This window comes from Rhinopithecus bieti, unplaced genomic scaffold (assembly GCF_001698545.2).
Source record: "Rhinopithecus bieti isolate Rb0 unplaced genomic scaffold, ASM169854v2 scaffold_10223, whole genome shotgun sequence".
NCBI classification, from domain to species: Eukaryota; Metazoa; Chordata; class Mammalia; order Primates; family Cercopithecidae; genus Rhinopithecus; species Rhinopithecus bieti.
Window position 1 is genome coordinate 2,421,872 of NW_016806659.1, and position 17,146 is coordinate 2,439,017.

The 17,146-nt window shown below is 46.2% G+C and overlaps 1 protein-coding gene across 2 annotated transcripts in view; it reads right to left on the minus strand.

Annotated features, from left to right (window-relative positions):
- Window positions 1–1,651: 1,651 nt before the first annotated feature.
- CYP27C1 (cytochrome P450 family 27 subfamily C member 1) overlaps window positions 1,652–17,146 on the minus strand; it is a 29,568-nt gene continuing 14,073 nt past the window's right edge. Inside the window, exons 2-8 of one of the 2 annotated variants that reach the window (XM_017877387.1) lie at window positions 16,125–16,324; window positions 13,909–14,118; window positions 12,167–12,330; window positions 8,137–8,303; window positions 6,595–6,673; window positions 5,899–6,102; window positions 1,652–2,629 (exon numbers count right to left, since the gene is read on the minus strand). In XM_017877387.1, coding sequence (XP_017732876.1) covers window positions 2,513–2,629; window positions 5,899–6,102; window positions 6,595–6,673; window positions 8,137–8,303; window positions 12,167–12,330; window positions 13,909–14,118; window positions 16,125–16,302 — 1,119 coding nt within the window. In that variant the 5' untranslated portion in view covers window positions 16,303–16,324 and the 3' untranslated portion in view covers window positions 1,652–2,512. The remainder of the gene's footprint in view (window positions 2,630–5,898; window positions 6,103–6,594; window positions 6,674–8,136; window positions 8,304–12,166; window positions 12,331–13,908; window positions 14,119–16,124; window positions 16,325–17,146) is intronic. The other variant, XM_017877386.1, reaches the window with a different exon arrangement.

The window sequence follows — 17,146 nt, forward strand, 5'->3', positions numbered from 1 at the left end:
TCACCCGGCCCCTCCTCTTGTTTTTTGCCTGTCATGTATTTGTTTTGTTGGAAACCCGAGACATTGGTCCTATAAACCTCACTTTATTCTGGATTTTGCTGACCGCATCCCCATGGGGTTTGCTTGTTTGTTTGTTTGAGATGGAGTCTTACTCTGTCACCCAGGCTGGAGTGTGGTGGCAGGTCATGGCTCACTGCAGGCTCAACCTCCCAGACTTAAGCAATCCTCCAGCCTCAGCCTCCCAAATAGCTAGGACTACAGGCATGCACCACCACATGCAGCTAAGTTTTTTGATTTTTAGTGGACAAGATCTCACTATGTTGCCCAAGCTTGTCTCAAACTCCTGGCCTCAAGCAATCCTCCCACCTCAACCTCTCCAAAGTGCTGGAATTACAGGTGTGAGCCACCACGCCCAGCCACCTATGGAGTTTTGACATCTCCTTGTATACCACATGTCTCCTATAAACCAGTAGTGAACCTAGAAACTTGTCCAGCTAAATCTCCATTTCTTTGGCACGGATGCTTCCTGGGTGGCACCCTGCACTTCCTGCTACATCACACCAGGAGGCCCCTGTGTCTGGCTCCGGCTGCTTCCCTTCCTGTTCAGTGAGACTGAGCAGCGGGCACAGGTGCTACCCCCAGCCCACACTTTGCTATTCACCCTGTGCTGATCCCCAGGCAGAGACACTTCACTAGAGGGTCACACTGTATATATATCCAGGGAATAAGAGGTCACTTCAAATCGCTTATTCTCAATATTTTAAATTTCAGTCTCAAACAGAATGCAATTTCATCTAGTTTATAAAACTTAATATACGTATACTGCTACCTCAAAGTAATCAATCCAACGCTTGGCCAGTTAATATGACCTAATTTCACATTTACCTGTACACTTACAGCATTCATACTAGAGTGATTCTGCTATCACACAGAGATTTCAACTTTATTATATACTTTAACAAAAATGGTATGTGAAATGGATATTATGTCTATTTACTTAAGGGTTATTTTGGAATGACTTACTAAATGGAAAAAAAAAAACTATATGGCCTATATTAGTAGGAAAGTAATTTTTGGAGAAGGATTATGTAAAAGGAATTACGGAATTGGGAATGAGCTGTTTCAGGCATGATGACAAGGCAAGAGTATCAGGAAATCACGGTGCTTCCTCTTAGCAACTACTGAGCAGCAGGAAAGGCAACAGAACTCAGCAGGACTCAGCACTCCTGGAGCCACGGCTTCCCTGAGAGCCTGGCACAGGCACACAGCTGGGTCAGGGTTCTCGTGTGAATATTTAAAATAACAGCATCAAGATAAAAATATTGTCGTATCTATAGCATCTCTATTTATGTATTTATTTTCCTTGAAATAAAATGTTCTAAAGTTACATTGTTTTCCATGCTGCCCGTTGTATTACCTCTCACAACTTAGGCAACAAAATTTTACGTAGTCATATTTCCAGTTCTTATACGTCTGCTGTACTCCGTATTTAGATTTGGTTAGAAAATCTGATTATTCTTGATTTCACCAGGAGCTTTCTTTTTTATTTTTTCCAAATAAAAACTAATAGTCAACTTCATCAGGCATTATGACTAGAAAATTAAGCACTCGCGGAGAAAAAAGTAAGAATACAGTCATTTTATTTTATTTTATTTTTGAGAGAGGGTCTCACTCTGTTGCCCAGGCTGAAGTGCAGTGGTGCCATCATAGCTAGCTCACTGCAGAGTCAACCTCCTGAGCTCAAACGATCCTCCTGCCTCAGTCTCCCGAGTAACTAGGACCATAGGTGTGCACCACCACGCCTGGCTAATTTTTGTATTTTTGGTAGAGACAGGGTTTCACCATGTTGCCCAGGCTGGTCTCAAACTTCTGGCTCACACAGTCCTCCCACCTTGACCTCCCAAAGTGCTGGGATTACAGGCATGAGCCACTGCACCCAGCCGGCCCTTTTAAGTTTGAGCCCTTTAATAGGATCTAAATCTGGTGCTCAGGATAAAATGTCACCTCTGGTGCTTTCTTCCCATAATTACAGTATTACAGAGGCATTCTTAATGTTCCCTCTTCAAATCAGAAACAGTAAGTTGAATTGCCTTCAACTTACTGTTGATGGCAATTTGAGCCCAGATGCCAGTATTAGAGAACATATATTGGAGAACTGAATATGTAAGTAAACCACCATTTCCCTATACAAGTAAATGCATAGGATACTGCCAGTCATTAAATATTGAGTCTAGCACAATGTATGAAGCATAAAATTTCAGTGCCACTGGTTTTCAAACAGCTGTTTCCCCCAGAGAAAGGACAACTTCTGGTCTGCACCAGTAAAACAGCAACCTTTTTACATTACTATGCATAAAGATTTACAAGTGTCCCAGGACCTGGGAGGCCAGTCTGTAACAAGACAGCCTCCAGCGACTTCGCTTTCCTTCTCCACGGTGATCAGCGACACACATATAGCCACTGTGTGTCGGCGAGCTGGTCTGCCAAGTCAGCCCAGGTTTAAAATTCAGGCTTACTTTCTGTTAACGAATCGTACATGGATGGGCCCCCCTGGCGTCAGGAGCCCATGGGTTTTTGCGTGAACAGCTTTAGTCTGAGAAGATGTTTTGATCTCAAAATGTTGAAGCAACTAAGAAGAGAAGAAGAGAGAAGGGGTCAGAATTGGGACAGCAGAAAATTCTCAGTGCTCCCTGAATGCTTTTACTCTTCCTGTGGCGGCACTGGGCTGCAGAGAGCCCAGGCAATGAGCGCACCCACATCCAGCTTTTGGAGGCTACAGAACCTCTGGGTCAGCGGGAAGCCCGCTGTTTGGAAACAGAATTTTAGATCCCGTACCAGAGCCTAGCATGTCCACTGAGCAGCTGTGCAGCCGTGGGACAGAGATGCAGGCAGATGCTCAGATGACTTAGGTTTCATTTGCCATTTCAAATTCTAACTCTGTTGCTTCCACTTCAGGTCTAGATGAAGAAGCCATCAAAAAGCAGGGGGAAATGCGGAACAAAGTGAAATTCCGGGTTTCCTGCTGGTTCCGAATCTGCAGCCACTTCAGACCCGGCCAGAAACAGAGGCGGAGAGAGGTGAATCCTCCAAAAGACTTCATCGTGCTAACATCCTGAATTTAAATATTCTTGGTTCATACCTTTGATTCGATTTCTCATTTCTACAGTTCAAAAGCAGAACCAGCCCTGCCTCCCAGGATAAAACTGGAACGTACCTACATGGTGAGTTTGAAAGGGCACCAAAGTATCCACCACCCTAAAGCGATTATCTCGCCCACTGGCCGGCCAGGGCTTGACGTTCAAAGTCAGTCCTGGGCTTACGAATACAGGTAACCTGCTCTAAAGACTTCTGTACACGGATAGGCTCCTGGGGGGAAGGGGGCCTTGCTTTCAGCCCATTTGGACAGGGCAGGGGGCAGATGAGCTGGTGACACCATAGTCTCCTACTCCTACTTAGGACCCAGGCAGTCCCCGCCCTGCCCTTCCTCTCTCTCCAGTTTTGTCTCCCAGGCAAAGAAGCTGCAGCCAGGATGGGCTAGGGCTCTAGGCTGGAGTACCATGGTGTGATCACGGCTCTCTGCAGCCTCAACCTCCCGGGCTCAAGTGATCCTCCCACCTCAGCCTCCTCAGTAGCTGGGACTACAGGCATGCATCACATCTGGCTACTTTTTTAATTTTTTTGTAGAAACAGAGACTTGCTTTGTTGCCCAGGCTGCTCCCAAACTCCTAACCTCCAACGATCTTCCCACCTCCGCCTCCCCAAGGGCTGGGATTATGGGTGTGAGCCACCACGCCCGGCCTCTAACACTATTAGAAGGGGAGGTAGAGCTCTCCGCAGAGCCTAATTTACAATCAGTTGTGCTGGTAATAGTGAGTAGTAATGAAAAAGGAATGAATGATGAGATTGTTGATCTTGGTTCGTACCTTTGATTCCATTTCTCATTTCTATAGTTCAAAAGCAGAAGCAGACCTGCCTCCCAGGGTAAAACCAGAATGTACCTGCACGGTGAGTTTGAAAGAATACCAAACTATCCATCACCCTAAAGTGACCATCTCTTTAAGATAATCTCTTTTTTTCTTTTCTTCTTTTTTTTTTTTCGAGACAGAGTCTCGCTCTGTCGCCCCGGCTGGAGTGCAGTGGCCGGATCTCAGCTCACTGCAAGCTCCGCCTCCCGGGTTTTACGCCATTCTCCTGCCTCAGCCTCCGGAGTAGCTGGGACTACAGGCGCCCGCCACCTCGCCCGGCTAGTTTTTTTGTATTTTTTAGTAGAGACGGGGTTTCACCGTGTTAGCCAGGATGGTCTCGATCTCCTGACCTCGTGATCCTCCCGTCTCGGCTTCCCAAAGTGCTGGGATTACAGGCGTGAGCCACCGCGCCTGGCCAAGATAATCTCTTTAAGATATCTCTTTTAAGATAATTAAGAGTCAGGCAAGGCACCAGGGCTCAAGGGTCAAGCCTTGCAATGGGGACGCAGGCGTAACTCACGCCTTTGTCACTCTTAAAGAAATGAGCTGAACAGCATGTCTTCAGGCAGCTCCATCACGTGCTGGCATCTGGGTGAATCAGCCTAAACACCCAACCCCCTCGCGTTGACCTCTCCGAAACGCCTGCTCATTCCCACATGGTAGAGGGAAGACTCACATGTGGGTCTCCTCACATCAAGGCCAACGTGCCACACAGTATTTTTTCTTTTCTGAGTGGTTTGTTTGTTGAAAAAAATTAAAGCTATGCAGGAGACAAAAGACAAAAAACACTGCCCCCCAATGCTCAGGCAACGATGGAGCTCCCAAACCTCGGGCCAAGGTTTCCCGTCACTGAAACAGTCTTCTCCAACTTGCAGCAGAGGCTAACGGGTGGAATTTCCTCCGCCATTGACTTTTATAAAATTTCCTTCAGGTGTTATTTAGTTCCTGCTACAGCCTGAACCCAGATACGGTGAAAACCCAGAATTATGTATCTTCACGTGTGAGGTGTTCTCTAACAACACCCAGGGCTTCCTGATGTTTCACAACCTAAGAAGCTTGAGAACCAGTGCTCCGTGTAAATGGTTGTTTCGGTTAAACAAAGGAGACCAGCAAGAGGGCCACTGTGCCTTTCCCGGGGGACCTGCTGCTGAGGGTGCCTGAGAGGCCAGCTCCTAACTGCAGACCCAGCCACTAGAGGTGGAGGTGGGGTCCCCAAACCCCATAGGGCCTCACGTAGACCTCCAGCGTTTCTCAGATTGTAGCCATGCACCACACCATCGTCATCGGCAGCAGCAGTGGATGCCCCACCCCTAATCCACCAAACCCGCGACTCTGCAGGCGGGGCTAGAAGTCTGCCTTGTAAGGCGCTCCCTGCTGGTTTTATGCTCCCTAGCGTTTGAAGACCACTCATTTGACCCCCGCTTCCCTCTCTCCCAACCTGCTGTGTGATGGCAGGAGAGCTGCGCTCTGGGCCCCCGACACCCCCAGTGACACACACCCCATCCAAATCTTCAGGCCGTGGACTGTCGTCCACCCACACGATTCCAAGGAAGGAGTGAAGCAAGGCAGGAGGCCATGGGGTTGAAGTGGCTGCCATGGTTGGGGGGCGGGGTGGGCACGGGAGATGGGGAGTCATTTTCAAGGGATTTCACGCAGAGCTCTTGTTTTTGGATAGGGCCTCACTCTGTCGCCCAGGCTGGAGTGCTGTGGTGTGATCAAGGCTCACTGCAGCCTTGAACTCCTAGGTTCAAGTGAGCCTCCCACCTCAGCCTCCTGAGTAGCTGGGACCACAGGCGTGAGCCACAGTGCCTGACAGCTCTTGCTCTTAAGTTTCCAAAATCATGTTTTCTTTTTAACCTGGAAGTCTTTATCCAGTTGAGCCCAGTAGAAAGAGGCCAAACCCAAAGGCCAACGTTTGGCCTCCACGCCCTACCTGGATCACGACGAGGTGAATCTCCAGTTCTGCAATTCGTCGCCCTATGCAGCTGCGAACCCCATGACCAAAGGGGATGGATCCAAAATTGTCAACTCTGTCTAAGTCTCCTTTCCGCAGCCAGCGCTCAGGCCGGAACTCCTTGGCCCGAGGGAAGTTCTCATCCTGGTACGATGTGGCATAGTGGCAAAGGGCCAGCTGGGTCTGAGGAAATCAGGGATGACACAAAAAGGATAAGGAGCAGAATCACTCGAGAGCAGGGCAGGGCCCAGAATCCTGGCAGGACAGTCTCCCGGGATGCTCCCTCCCAGGGGCCGCCTGGATCTACTCACACCCAGGATGGCAGCAGCTCCCTCCCTTCCCGCTCCACAGTGCACACCAAATGTCACTGCAACCACTGACAAGAACATCAAGCCCTGCAGAGACTCTCAGCAGTGACTGGCTACTTCCACATGGCCTGGGGAGCAGGCCAAGGAGCATGGGCGGCCTTGCTGGTGAGCAGTAAGTTTCCAGAACTTTGAGATCACATCATCCCCTTCCTTCCTCCCAACACCCCATCTTCATCTTAAAATACATGCAAAAGAAAAGGAAACCTATCGATCTCTGCTTAGGGACAAAGACTTTCTGAAGGTAGAAGCAGATTCCAATTCAACCCCAACCCGCAAGGCCTGGCCACCCCTATGTCCCCAAACTCACGCCTTTCGGAATCAGATACCCGCCAATAACCAGGTCTTCCTGGGTGACCCGTCCATTCCCTGGCAGCACTGGAAACAGCCTGCAGAAGAGCCAGCGGGGACAGGAACGGTCTGTTGACTTTCACAATATTTTATTGAACATTCAGAACTTCGGATATATTCCCATTTCCATTAAAAATTCTTAAAAAGTAACACATGATACTTTTTCAACTGAAACATTTTGCAAGGACCTTTGTGGCTTCTTTGCTGTCTTGCTTTGCCAGCAGGTATTCTGAGGAATGTGGAAAAGATTCCCAAAGCAAAACGTTTGCAAAACACAAAGCCAAGTCTTTCACATGCCATTGTGTTCCCAGAAGGGAAAATTCCAAGTTTCTAATATTTTATGTGACCATGGGACCACTTTATCAAGAAATAGTTCATAGGACTTAAGGCCCCATGAAATGCATTTGGAGAAACGGCATTTCAGCCATCAGGTTATCTCAGAAAACAATGAATAAAACTTTAATTGATAAATACCAATAAACCCCACAGCCAGCTCCTTTTTTTTTTTTTTTTTTAATTTTGAGATTGAACAGCATGCTCTATAGGTTGAGGGTCATTATCAAGTCAGCTGTGAAAGAATTCTTTAGTACATACTGCAGAAAACAAGCTTTGCTCTTTGTCACAGCACTTCCTCACAGAGGATGCCGTGTTTTGGGGAAGGGATGTCATCTGTCCCTAATCCCACCTCCTACCCAAACCATCCCCTCAACCCAGGACAGCCCACATCCTTCCGGCTTTCCCCTTTGTCAGGAAAGCCCTGTCTGGGAGTAAATGAGCCTCACTGGGTGGCTTCTCAACCCAGATGAGGACATTCGCACAAGAACCATGAGGTTTGTACCCAGGTCTGGAAATCAGCAGAACGCCCAAACTGTTTTCCTGACATATCAATCTTGTTTCGTGTTATCTTCAGAGGAACAAAGTCAAAGGCCATTGACCCAGGCATATGTTGGGAAACCCCTGATAAGCCAGTTGGCTAAAGCAGGGACAGTATTCAATGACTGCTCCAAAAATCTTTTTTTTTTTTTGAGACAGTCTCGCTCTGTTGCCCAGGCTGGAGTGCAGTGGTGCAATCTCGGCTCTATCACCTGGCTTCAAGTGATTCTCTTGCCTCAGCCTCCCAAGTAGCTGAGGCTACAGGCACCCACCCCTACACCCGGCTAATTTTTGTATTTTTAGTAGAGACGCAGTTTCACCATGTTGGCCGAGGCTGCTCTTGAACTCCTGACCTCAGGTGATCTGCCTTGGCCTCCCAAAGTGCTGGGATTACAGGTGTGAGCCACTGTGCCCAGCCCAAAGATATTCACAGAGAACAAGGATTATGTCGACCCATAAAACAGAATGGTCTTTCTACTATTCCGACAAGAGCAGAGGAAAAATCACAGTCACGAACGTCCTCATCCTAAACAAGTCAGTCACGGAAGGCAGTTGGAGAACTTGTTATGATAGAGAACCAGGGACGTAAGGGACACAGTTTGTTGATAGATTCTGGCGAGCCTTTTACCTCAGGGTTTCCTTAAGGAGAGCTCTGACCAGCGGGACCTTGGGGACATCAGCTGCAGTTGGAACATGCCTTTCCCCTAAATTCTTGACAATCTCCCGGTACACCATCTGCTGCACTTCTGGGTGCCTTGCCAGGAGGTACACTGTCCAGGACAAGGTGAAGGACGTCTGAGGAGAGAAAGCGGCAGACACAGGCAGGCAGTGAGTAACACCAGGACTGAAACAGACGCGGTGGCAGGTATGAAGTCCCCTGGGAATACACACAGCTGCAAAGTCAAACTCATCCAATTCCATATAGCAGTTAATGTCTTACTGAAACGAAAGACTGTTTCCTTAATTCACGGCAAAAAAAATAATAATAATAACTGAACATATTTGGCAAGTGACATGGACTCTATGATTCGTGTGCTCCTGTCATGAAAAACCACAGGAAACATGATCCTGGAGCTTTTTTAATCACTGAAGAGCAGTATGTCAGGGACACTGTGGAGCCTGGAGGATCTGCTGGGACTTCGTGTGACCTTCTTTGCAGGGCTCACTCGCTGTGTGCCAGAAAGGGTCTCAGGCTGCCCCCCGGCATCCCCAGGCCCAGGAAGCTGGGCCCAGCCCATTCTGGCTGCCCTAATCTAGATATTGGAGTGCACAGGGGATCACTAGTTAGCCACCGTGTCCTGCCTTCATCAAGGAAGGTCCACACAGAGCAAGTCAATAGCTTGTCTATACAAAGCAGTGTGTCTTTTTTTTTTTTTTTTTTCGGAGTCTCACTCTGTTGCTCAGGTTGGAGTGCAGTAGTGCGATCTCGGCTCACTGCAAGCTCCGCCTCCCGGGTTCCCACCATTCTCTTGCCTCAGCCTCCTGAGTAGCTGGGACTACAGGCGCCCGCCACCACGCCCACTCAGCTAATTTTGTATTTTTTAGTAGAGATGGGGTTTCACCATGTTGGTCAGGCTGGTCTCAGACTCCTGACCTTGTGATCTGCCCACCTCAGCCTCTCAAAGTGCTGGGATTACAGGCGTGAACCACCACACCTGGCCAGCCATGTCATTTTTTTATACCTCTCCTCAAACCTTTCTACTTATTGAAAATCATTGTTTTATTCTCGTAGGTCCCAAGATTTTTGCTAAAATCAATAGTATCATCTATGGGGCTACATTTCACTCTCTTGTAAACAAGGAAATGCCACAGTATAAAGGCCTTTCTCTTTCACCAAAAAAAAAAAAAAAAACTAATTTAAGCAGGCAATATTGATATCATTTTCTTGTAGAAGATATCACGTGTTTTGGAGGAAAGGCCACTTGTATATATAATAGAATGTGCAAGCTCTTATAAATTATAAAAGATTACTTAGATGCTTCCTATCAAGAGAATAGAAAATTTCTATTAAAATCACATTTTTACGGAAAAAATGTGGTATATCCATACAATGGAATACTACTCACTAATAAAAAAGAATCGGTTACTGTTATATGCCACCACATGGATGAATCTGAGTCATTCTTCTGAGTGCAAGAAGCCAGATGCAAAAGACAGCATACCATATGATTCCATTTCCATCAATGTTTAGAAAAATGTGGCAGTGGTTTCATAAATGGTTCCATCTGCCAACAATCTGTATCGCATTATGCAGTTTAAATGGAGTTGACTGTGCATAAATTATGCTGCAATAAAATCATACTAATGTTTAAAAATCAGTATGAAGTTGTAAGAATTTGTTCCCTGGCTTCTATTGTAGGATGCTAAAAGGAACACTTCCTTCTGAATGCCACCTCATTGTGATGTTCTTAGTTACCACCAGGGGGCAGGAGGCACAAGCTCAGCGACCAGGTCATTCATTCATTGCTTCACTTTTCAAGCAGTGTCTTAATTTGAGCAAATCCACACCATCACATTCACATAGTTAAGTAGAATCTTCATTGATTGTATCATTTAGTTTGCATTGAATTTATATACTTTTCGTTTTATTGTTGCACAAGATCCAAAAGAATAAGGAGTTTATGCTGTGTTTGTGTGTTTTTGTTTTGTTTTGTTTTTTGCTTTTACATGCTTAAGTGACATTATAATAAAATAAAGCCTTGAGGCTTTTCATCCCCTTAAGATGGAGGTCTGTGCAGGGAGGGCCTTATTCAAGGCCGGGAAGCACCCGTGCAAAGGAAAAGCTTTCAGATGACGAGCTTGGTTGTTTAGTTTTGCCACCTGTTGATGAAGTCAACGACTGCTACCTTGGAGGAAGCTGTGAGACAGGCAGGGTGTGCATGGAATGCTTTGGAAACAGCGAGGGGTCACTCAATCTAAATTCTCACTTTCCACCTGACCACCAGAAGCACCCCAGCCCGCAGCTTCCCCAGTTTCCGGCCAGAAATTTCATTATCTTCCACCTACTGAAAGCATCAGCCTAGCTCCTCCCTGTTTTGCCACTTCCTTTTAGCAAATTTTACAACTGCTCTGCACCTGTGCCTACATGGGGCTCATTTTCACACATATCCCATTAATTGCATTATATTATACATGTGTTTTTAAAAGGAACTTGGCTCCTTATCCCCCTGGACCATGCCACTCCCAGCCAGCCAAGAAACCCATGTTAACTACCTAGTGTGTTGCCTCCACGCCCTGCTCTGTGTTCATGCAGTCACGGACAGATGTGCACATGCACACAGCCGGGAGGGGGCGGTGTCGCTGCATCTTACTCACAGGACAAGGTATACACGCTGGTCTGCCTCTTCCTTTCCCATCGGATAGCCTGTGGGATCCCCCAGGTTAATGGGCAGTGCTCTGTCTCATTCTGATATGAACCCTCCCTGGTTCCAGTGTATCATTGATCTGCCACACTAGTGGGCTGCATTCACAGGGAATTTGTTGATACACACACACACACACACTCTCATCAACCAAACTGCTTAAGTTTACTTTCTTCACACTCTCTTTAGCAGGTTTTGGTTTTGAAGTTATGTTGACTTTATGTAACAAATTGAGGGATGAATGAAATGAATTCTTGGCTTTATGAAATAAATTCCACGGCCTGGAATATTTCAAATGATAACTAATAAGGTTTTTAATGTCCGTACCCTCTTCATTTGTGACATTATGAAACAATGACAAAATGTTAGGAATGATTTGTAAACTTTAAACATTTATTATCATTTTATATGTGTGATATGGAATTTTGGTTACGCTTTTCACAGAAATCATTATGCACCTTACATTTAATATACAATCATGCATCGTATAGGGATGTTTTGGACAATGATGGACCCAATATACAACAGTGGTCCCATAAGATTATAATGCCACATTTGTAGTGTAGCTTGCCAGTGTTTCAGTATGTTTGGATACACACATACTTCCCACTGTGTTCCAGCTGCCCACAGTATTCAGTACAGTAACATGCTGTACAGTTGTGTAGCTTAGGAGAAATAGGCTCGACCATGCAGCCTAGGTGTCTGGTAGGCTACCATCTAGGTTTGTGTAAATACACTCTAAGATGTTCACGCAGTGACAGGACCACCCTGAGAAACACGCATTTCTCAGAACAAATCTGCATCATTAAGTGATGCGTGACTCCTCACGCAGAGTTTTCTCCTCCTGGAGCCCCTCAGCAGTGCAGCAGGTCTAATACAAACATGAACAGTGTGCTAAACAAATCTGCCTTAAAAGTAGACAACAGCCAGTCGCAGTGGCTCATGCCCGTAATCCCAGCACTTTGGGAGGCCGAGGCAGGTGGATCACCCGAGGCCAGGCGTTCAAGACAGCCTGGCCAACATGGTGAAACCCCCATTGCTACTAAAAATACAAAAAATTAACTGGGGATGGTGGCAGGCACCTGTAATCCCAGTTACTCTGGAGGCCGAGGAAGGAGAATCACTTGAACCTGAGAGACAGAGTTTACAGTGAGCCAAGACCGTGCCATTGCACTCCAGCCTGGGTGACACAGTAAAACTCCATCCTCCCCTGCAAAAAAAGTAGACAACGTCCACGAGATGGTGAGGAAGGAGTTATCATGTGTTGCTTGCTGAGAACCAGGACCCCAGACTCACCGTGTCGACGCCGGCCAGCAGCATCTCAGTCACGTTGGCATAGATCTCCTGTAGCGTCAGTGCCTGGCTAAGGAAGAGGTATGTGAGAAGTCCGCCGCTCACCCTCCGGCCTCGGTCCGTTTGGTACTGTATGTCCCTCAACTTGTTGTCAACATGAATTTGGCCTGTTTGAAAACAGTATTTCTTTTGAAAGGAGTTTGGGTTGACAATCATCTTTTCAGTCTCAATGCCCCCTGTCCTCCCAGTAGCTTAACTAAACCAGTGGCAGGTGACAGAGGGTAAGGAAACCCAATTTATCTAATGTCAACCTGGGAGTTTCACTCATACACTTGCTTATGTAAACGAATGAAAAGTTAAAAGACAAGCTAAACATATCTTCCTTTTTAAAAATAAGCTGTAAGATATTTGCAAATGTTTGCTTTACTAATCCAATAGCCACATATATTATTTATATAATATAAGTAACAAAAATGCAAACTCTTTTATCTACCACACTTTCAGAAGAGAAAATGAGTGGAGGGAAAAGGCCATGCATTATTATCTGGGATGTTACCCATGCAGCACAGACTTCAGGACTTATATATTCAAATAAATGTTGTTGTTTTTTCCTTAAGACAGAGTCTTGTTCTGTGACCCAGGCTGGAGTGCAGTGGCGTGATCTTGGCTCTCTGCAACCTCTGCCTCCCAGGTTCAAGCAATTCGCTTGCCTTAGCCTCCCGAGTAGCTGCGATTACAGGCATGCACCACCACGCCCAGTTAATTTTTGTATTTTTAGTAGAGATGCAGTTTCGCCATGTTGGCCAGGCTGGTCTTGAACTAATGACCTCAGGTGATCCTCCTGCCTCAGCCTCCCAAAGTGCTGGGATTACAGATGTGAGCCACTGTGCCCAGCCTAAATATTGATCTTGAAAAGACACCATGAAACACTTTCTTCAGTGTTAGCATTGCTCTAGAACATTGTTCTAAGTATTTTGAAAATCATTTCTTTCTTTTCAGAAATGCTTTTATAGTAAAATTTTTAGTCACATAAGAAAACGAATCTCTTTGTAATCTCACCTTGGATTTGAACAAAAATTTTAACGTTCAAATAAATGTGCGTGGGCCTGAAACTCAACATTTTAAGCACTGACCAATTTATTTGGAGTAAAGACATCATCTTGCATGGACATTTACTTGTACATGTCCCTGCTGGCATGCTTGTTAAAATAAAAATTATTCTAAAATGAAAAAACTGATCATGTTACCTGTAGTCACAACCCACATGCTTTTTACTTCTTTGGAAAACAAATCCATGGCCAGGCGCAGTGGCTCACTTGTAATCCCAGCACTTTGGGAGGTCAAGGTGGGTGATCACCTGAGGTCAGGAATTCAAGACCAGCCTGGCCAACACGGTAAAACTCCGGTTCTACTAAAAACACAAAATAATTAGCCAGGCACGGTGGTGGGCACCTGTAATCCCAGCTACTCGGGAGGCTGAGGCATGATAATCACTTGAACCTGGGAGGCGGAGGTCGCAGTGAGCCGAGATCACACCACTGCACTCCAGCTTGGGCAATGGAGTCAGACTCCATCTCAAAACAAAAGAAAACAGAAACAAATCCAAAAGTTATGGGTCCAAAAACCAACACATGACTACATCTAGGCATCCTCTGCTATGGTCACCCATTGTCTGGATGAGAGTTAGACACACGACACAGCAGGTCAACCTGCTTCTGCAAAAGGTACTTCAATTCTTCTCTTACTGAATTTGAAGAGTCCATCCCAGGACCTGCAGAATTCCCGCCAGGGCTTTGGGATGAAGGGGCGAAGCCATCTGGGGATGGCGCCTGCATACATGGAGGTCTTGAACATGCTAAACATGAGCTCCAGGGCCTCGATGTATTCCACAGTCAGCTGTGGTATGCTGTTTTCCAGGCAGCCCAAACGACTCTCATATAGGATGGTGGCCACTCCTAGACAGGAAAGAGAATTTGAAAACCCTCTCTAGATTATTTACCATACCAACAGGCAATGTTGGGCCATAAATGCAACTTTCAAACGTGGTCCAAATGTCCCAAACGAGAGATCGTCACTCTGAGGATTCCTCTGCGTCCTGAGCTGCAGGGTGCTGGCATTTAGGGCTGACAGGTGGCGCTGTTGCTGCTTCGTCTAAGGAGCCCCACAGCCCTGGGAGGCACAGATGAAGCCCACTCTCCGGAGGAAATTCGAAGACTCCCAGAGTTTCAGTAGCTTGGCTAAGGCTGCAGAGGAGGACCCTGGGACAGACCGGGGGCACGGTCTGAACTGATGAGCCCTAGGGAAGGGATAATCACTGAGCATGTCGCTGCTCTCCCCCAACACCCTCCTCTCGGGAAGGATGTGGCAAACCCCACTGGGCCTCTTCCTGCCCCACATGGCCACTGGGAATCGCCTTCCAGCCACTTGCCCAACTCGAGGAATTGAGAAGTGACTCCTCCTGGCCAAAACTGGGAGCCCAGTCCCGGAGAGCTAAAGGCACAGTAGAAGTGGCCTGGATGAATCCGTGTTGGGCAGAGCTGTGAACTGTGTTTACCAATCACTTCTGGGACGATTTTATTATTAATTTTAGAGAAAATTAATATCAGAACTCTGCAAAGTTAACTTGAGGGAAGCTTGAAGTAAGGTAAGCTTTTTAAAAAAAAAAGATGAGAAAGCTGATAGAAAGTCCTCCAAGATGCATTCTTTTTTTTTTTTTTTTTTTACACAGAAATCACCATGTTAGACCAAGATGCTTTTTTTTTTTTTTTTGAGATGGAGTTTCACTCCTGTCGCCCACACTGGAGTACAATTGGACGGTCTCGGCTCACAGCAACCTCTGCCTCTCAGGTTCAAGCAATTCTCCTGCCTCAGCCTCCCAAGTCCCTGGGATTACAGGTGCCCACCACAATGGCCCAGTTAATTTTTGTACTTTTAGTAAAAACAGCATTTCACCATGTTGGCCAGGCTGGTCTCGAACTCCTGACCTCAGGTGAACCACCCGCCTCAGTCTCCCAAAGTGCTGGGATTACAGGTGTGAGCCACCACGCCCGGCCCCAAGATGCATTCTTAAGTAAAGAGAAAGCACAGTGCAGAACAGTATGTTTGGTGTACTACCGTTTATTGTTTAAAAATAAAAAGAATATTCACACGCATTTTTCTGTATGTGCATAAACCATCTCTTGACACACACATGAGAGACTAGTGACCTTTGCTGCCTTCAGGAAAGAGGGAGACCTTCACTGACCCCCCTTTGGTATTGCTACTTGAACAGGGATGTACCAACCATTCAATATGACTAAAAGCTAGAACGAGTTTGAAGTAGATGCCCTCTCAACTTTACTCCTTTTTAAAAATTATGCCCAAACAAAATGTGTAGTAATTAGGAACATGGCTTCTTGAGTTTAAAAGACCTGAATTTGAAACTAACTTTCTGCCTCTAAAAGAGGGATGGGGTGTGGCATTGGGCAAGTTCTTTTTTAAGTCTCAGTTTCAGCTGGGCACGGTGGTTCACGCCTGTAATCCCAGCACTTTGGGAGACCAAGGCAGGCAAATCATGAGGTCAGGAGTTCGAGACCAGCCTGGCCAACAAGGTGAAACACCGTCTCTACTGAAAATACAAAACATTAGCCAGGCCTGGTGGCAGGTGCCTGTAATCCCAGCTACTCGGGAGGCTAAGGCAAGAGAATCGTTTGAACCCGGGAGGCAGAGGTTGCAGTGAGCCAAAACCATGCCATATCACTCCAACCTGGGCAACAGAGCAAGACTCTGTCTCAGAAAAAAAAAAAAAAGTATCAGTTTCCTCATTGGTCAACAGGTTCACATAGCACCGTGCAGGTGACATGCATATATGTCCCAGACTTAGCACACTGCCTGGGACCTAGGGAATGTTCCAAGATGACATCTGCAGGTTTGGGGCAAGCGTCCACTCTTCCCTCCTTCCCACCTGCTGATTCCACCTCACCTTCCATTGAATATTTGAAGAAAAGGTCATTGACATTGGTCACGGTTTCTCCATCTTCTGCCTGGCTCCTGAGGAGGTAGATTCTTTTAATTAAGTCAGCAATCACTTGGTTGACTTCTCCAGAATAAATGGCCACATCTTTCGGTTTCAGAATTCTTTGTCTCAATATGCTTCTCATCTTGAGCCACTGTTCACCCTCCCTAGAAGAATCAAGTGAGTTTCGAATCATCTTACTTACACTGACATTCTGGTAAAGAATTCAAGGAACATTTAGAAAAATTTTCAGCCATAAAGAATCAACAAGAGCTGCCAGTCAAAGTGGAATTAAGACAGGAAAGACTTTTTGCTGGGAAGAGAGGAGTTAATAACTGCAGCCCTGGAGCCTGTTAGAGCTTCTTACACTCTTGCCTTTGAAGCAAACTAAGGAAAAAACTACCAGTGGTAAGTAATCATCTTTAGTAAAAGTAATACCACTTCCCTTAAAAAATCTTGAAATAATACTGTAATAAGCAAATGAGATTGCTAATTAGCAAAAGAGAAAAAAGGTATATATATATATGTATGCATACATATGTATATATAAATGAAGTAAATATTGATATTAAAAAAGAAAAAGAGGGCCAGGCACGGTGGCTCATGCCTGCAATCCCAGCACTTTGGGAGGCCGAGGTGGGCGGATCACCTGCGGTCAGGAATTCAAGACCAGCCTGGCCAACATGATGAAATCCCATCTCTACTAAAAATACAAAAATTTAGCTGGGTGTGGTGGCGGGCACCTGTAATCCCAGCTACTTGGGAGGCTGAGGCAGGAGAATCACTTGAACCCGGGAGGCAGAGGTCACGGCGAGCCGAGATCATGCCATTGCACTCCAGCCTGGGCGACAGAGTGAGACTCCGTCTCAAAAATGAAAGAAAGAAAAGAAAGAAAGAGAGAGAGAGAGAAGAAAGAAAGAGAAAGAAAGAAAGAAAGAAAGAGATGAGGAGGGAAGGAGGGAGGGAGGGAGGAAGGAAGGAAGGAGGGA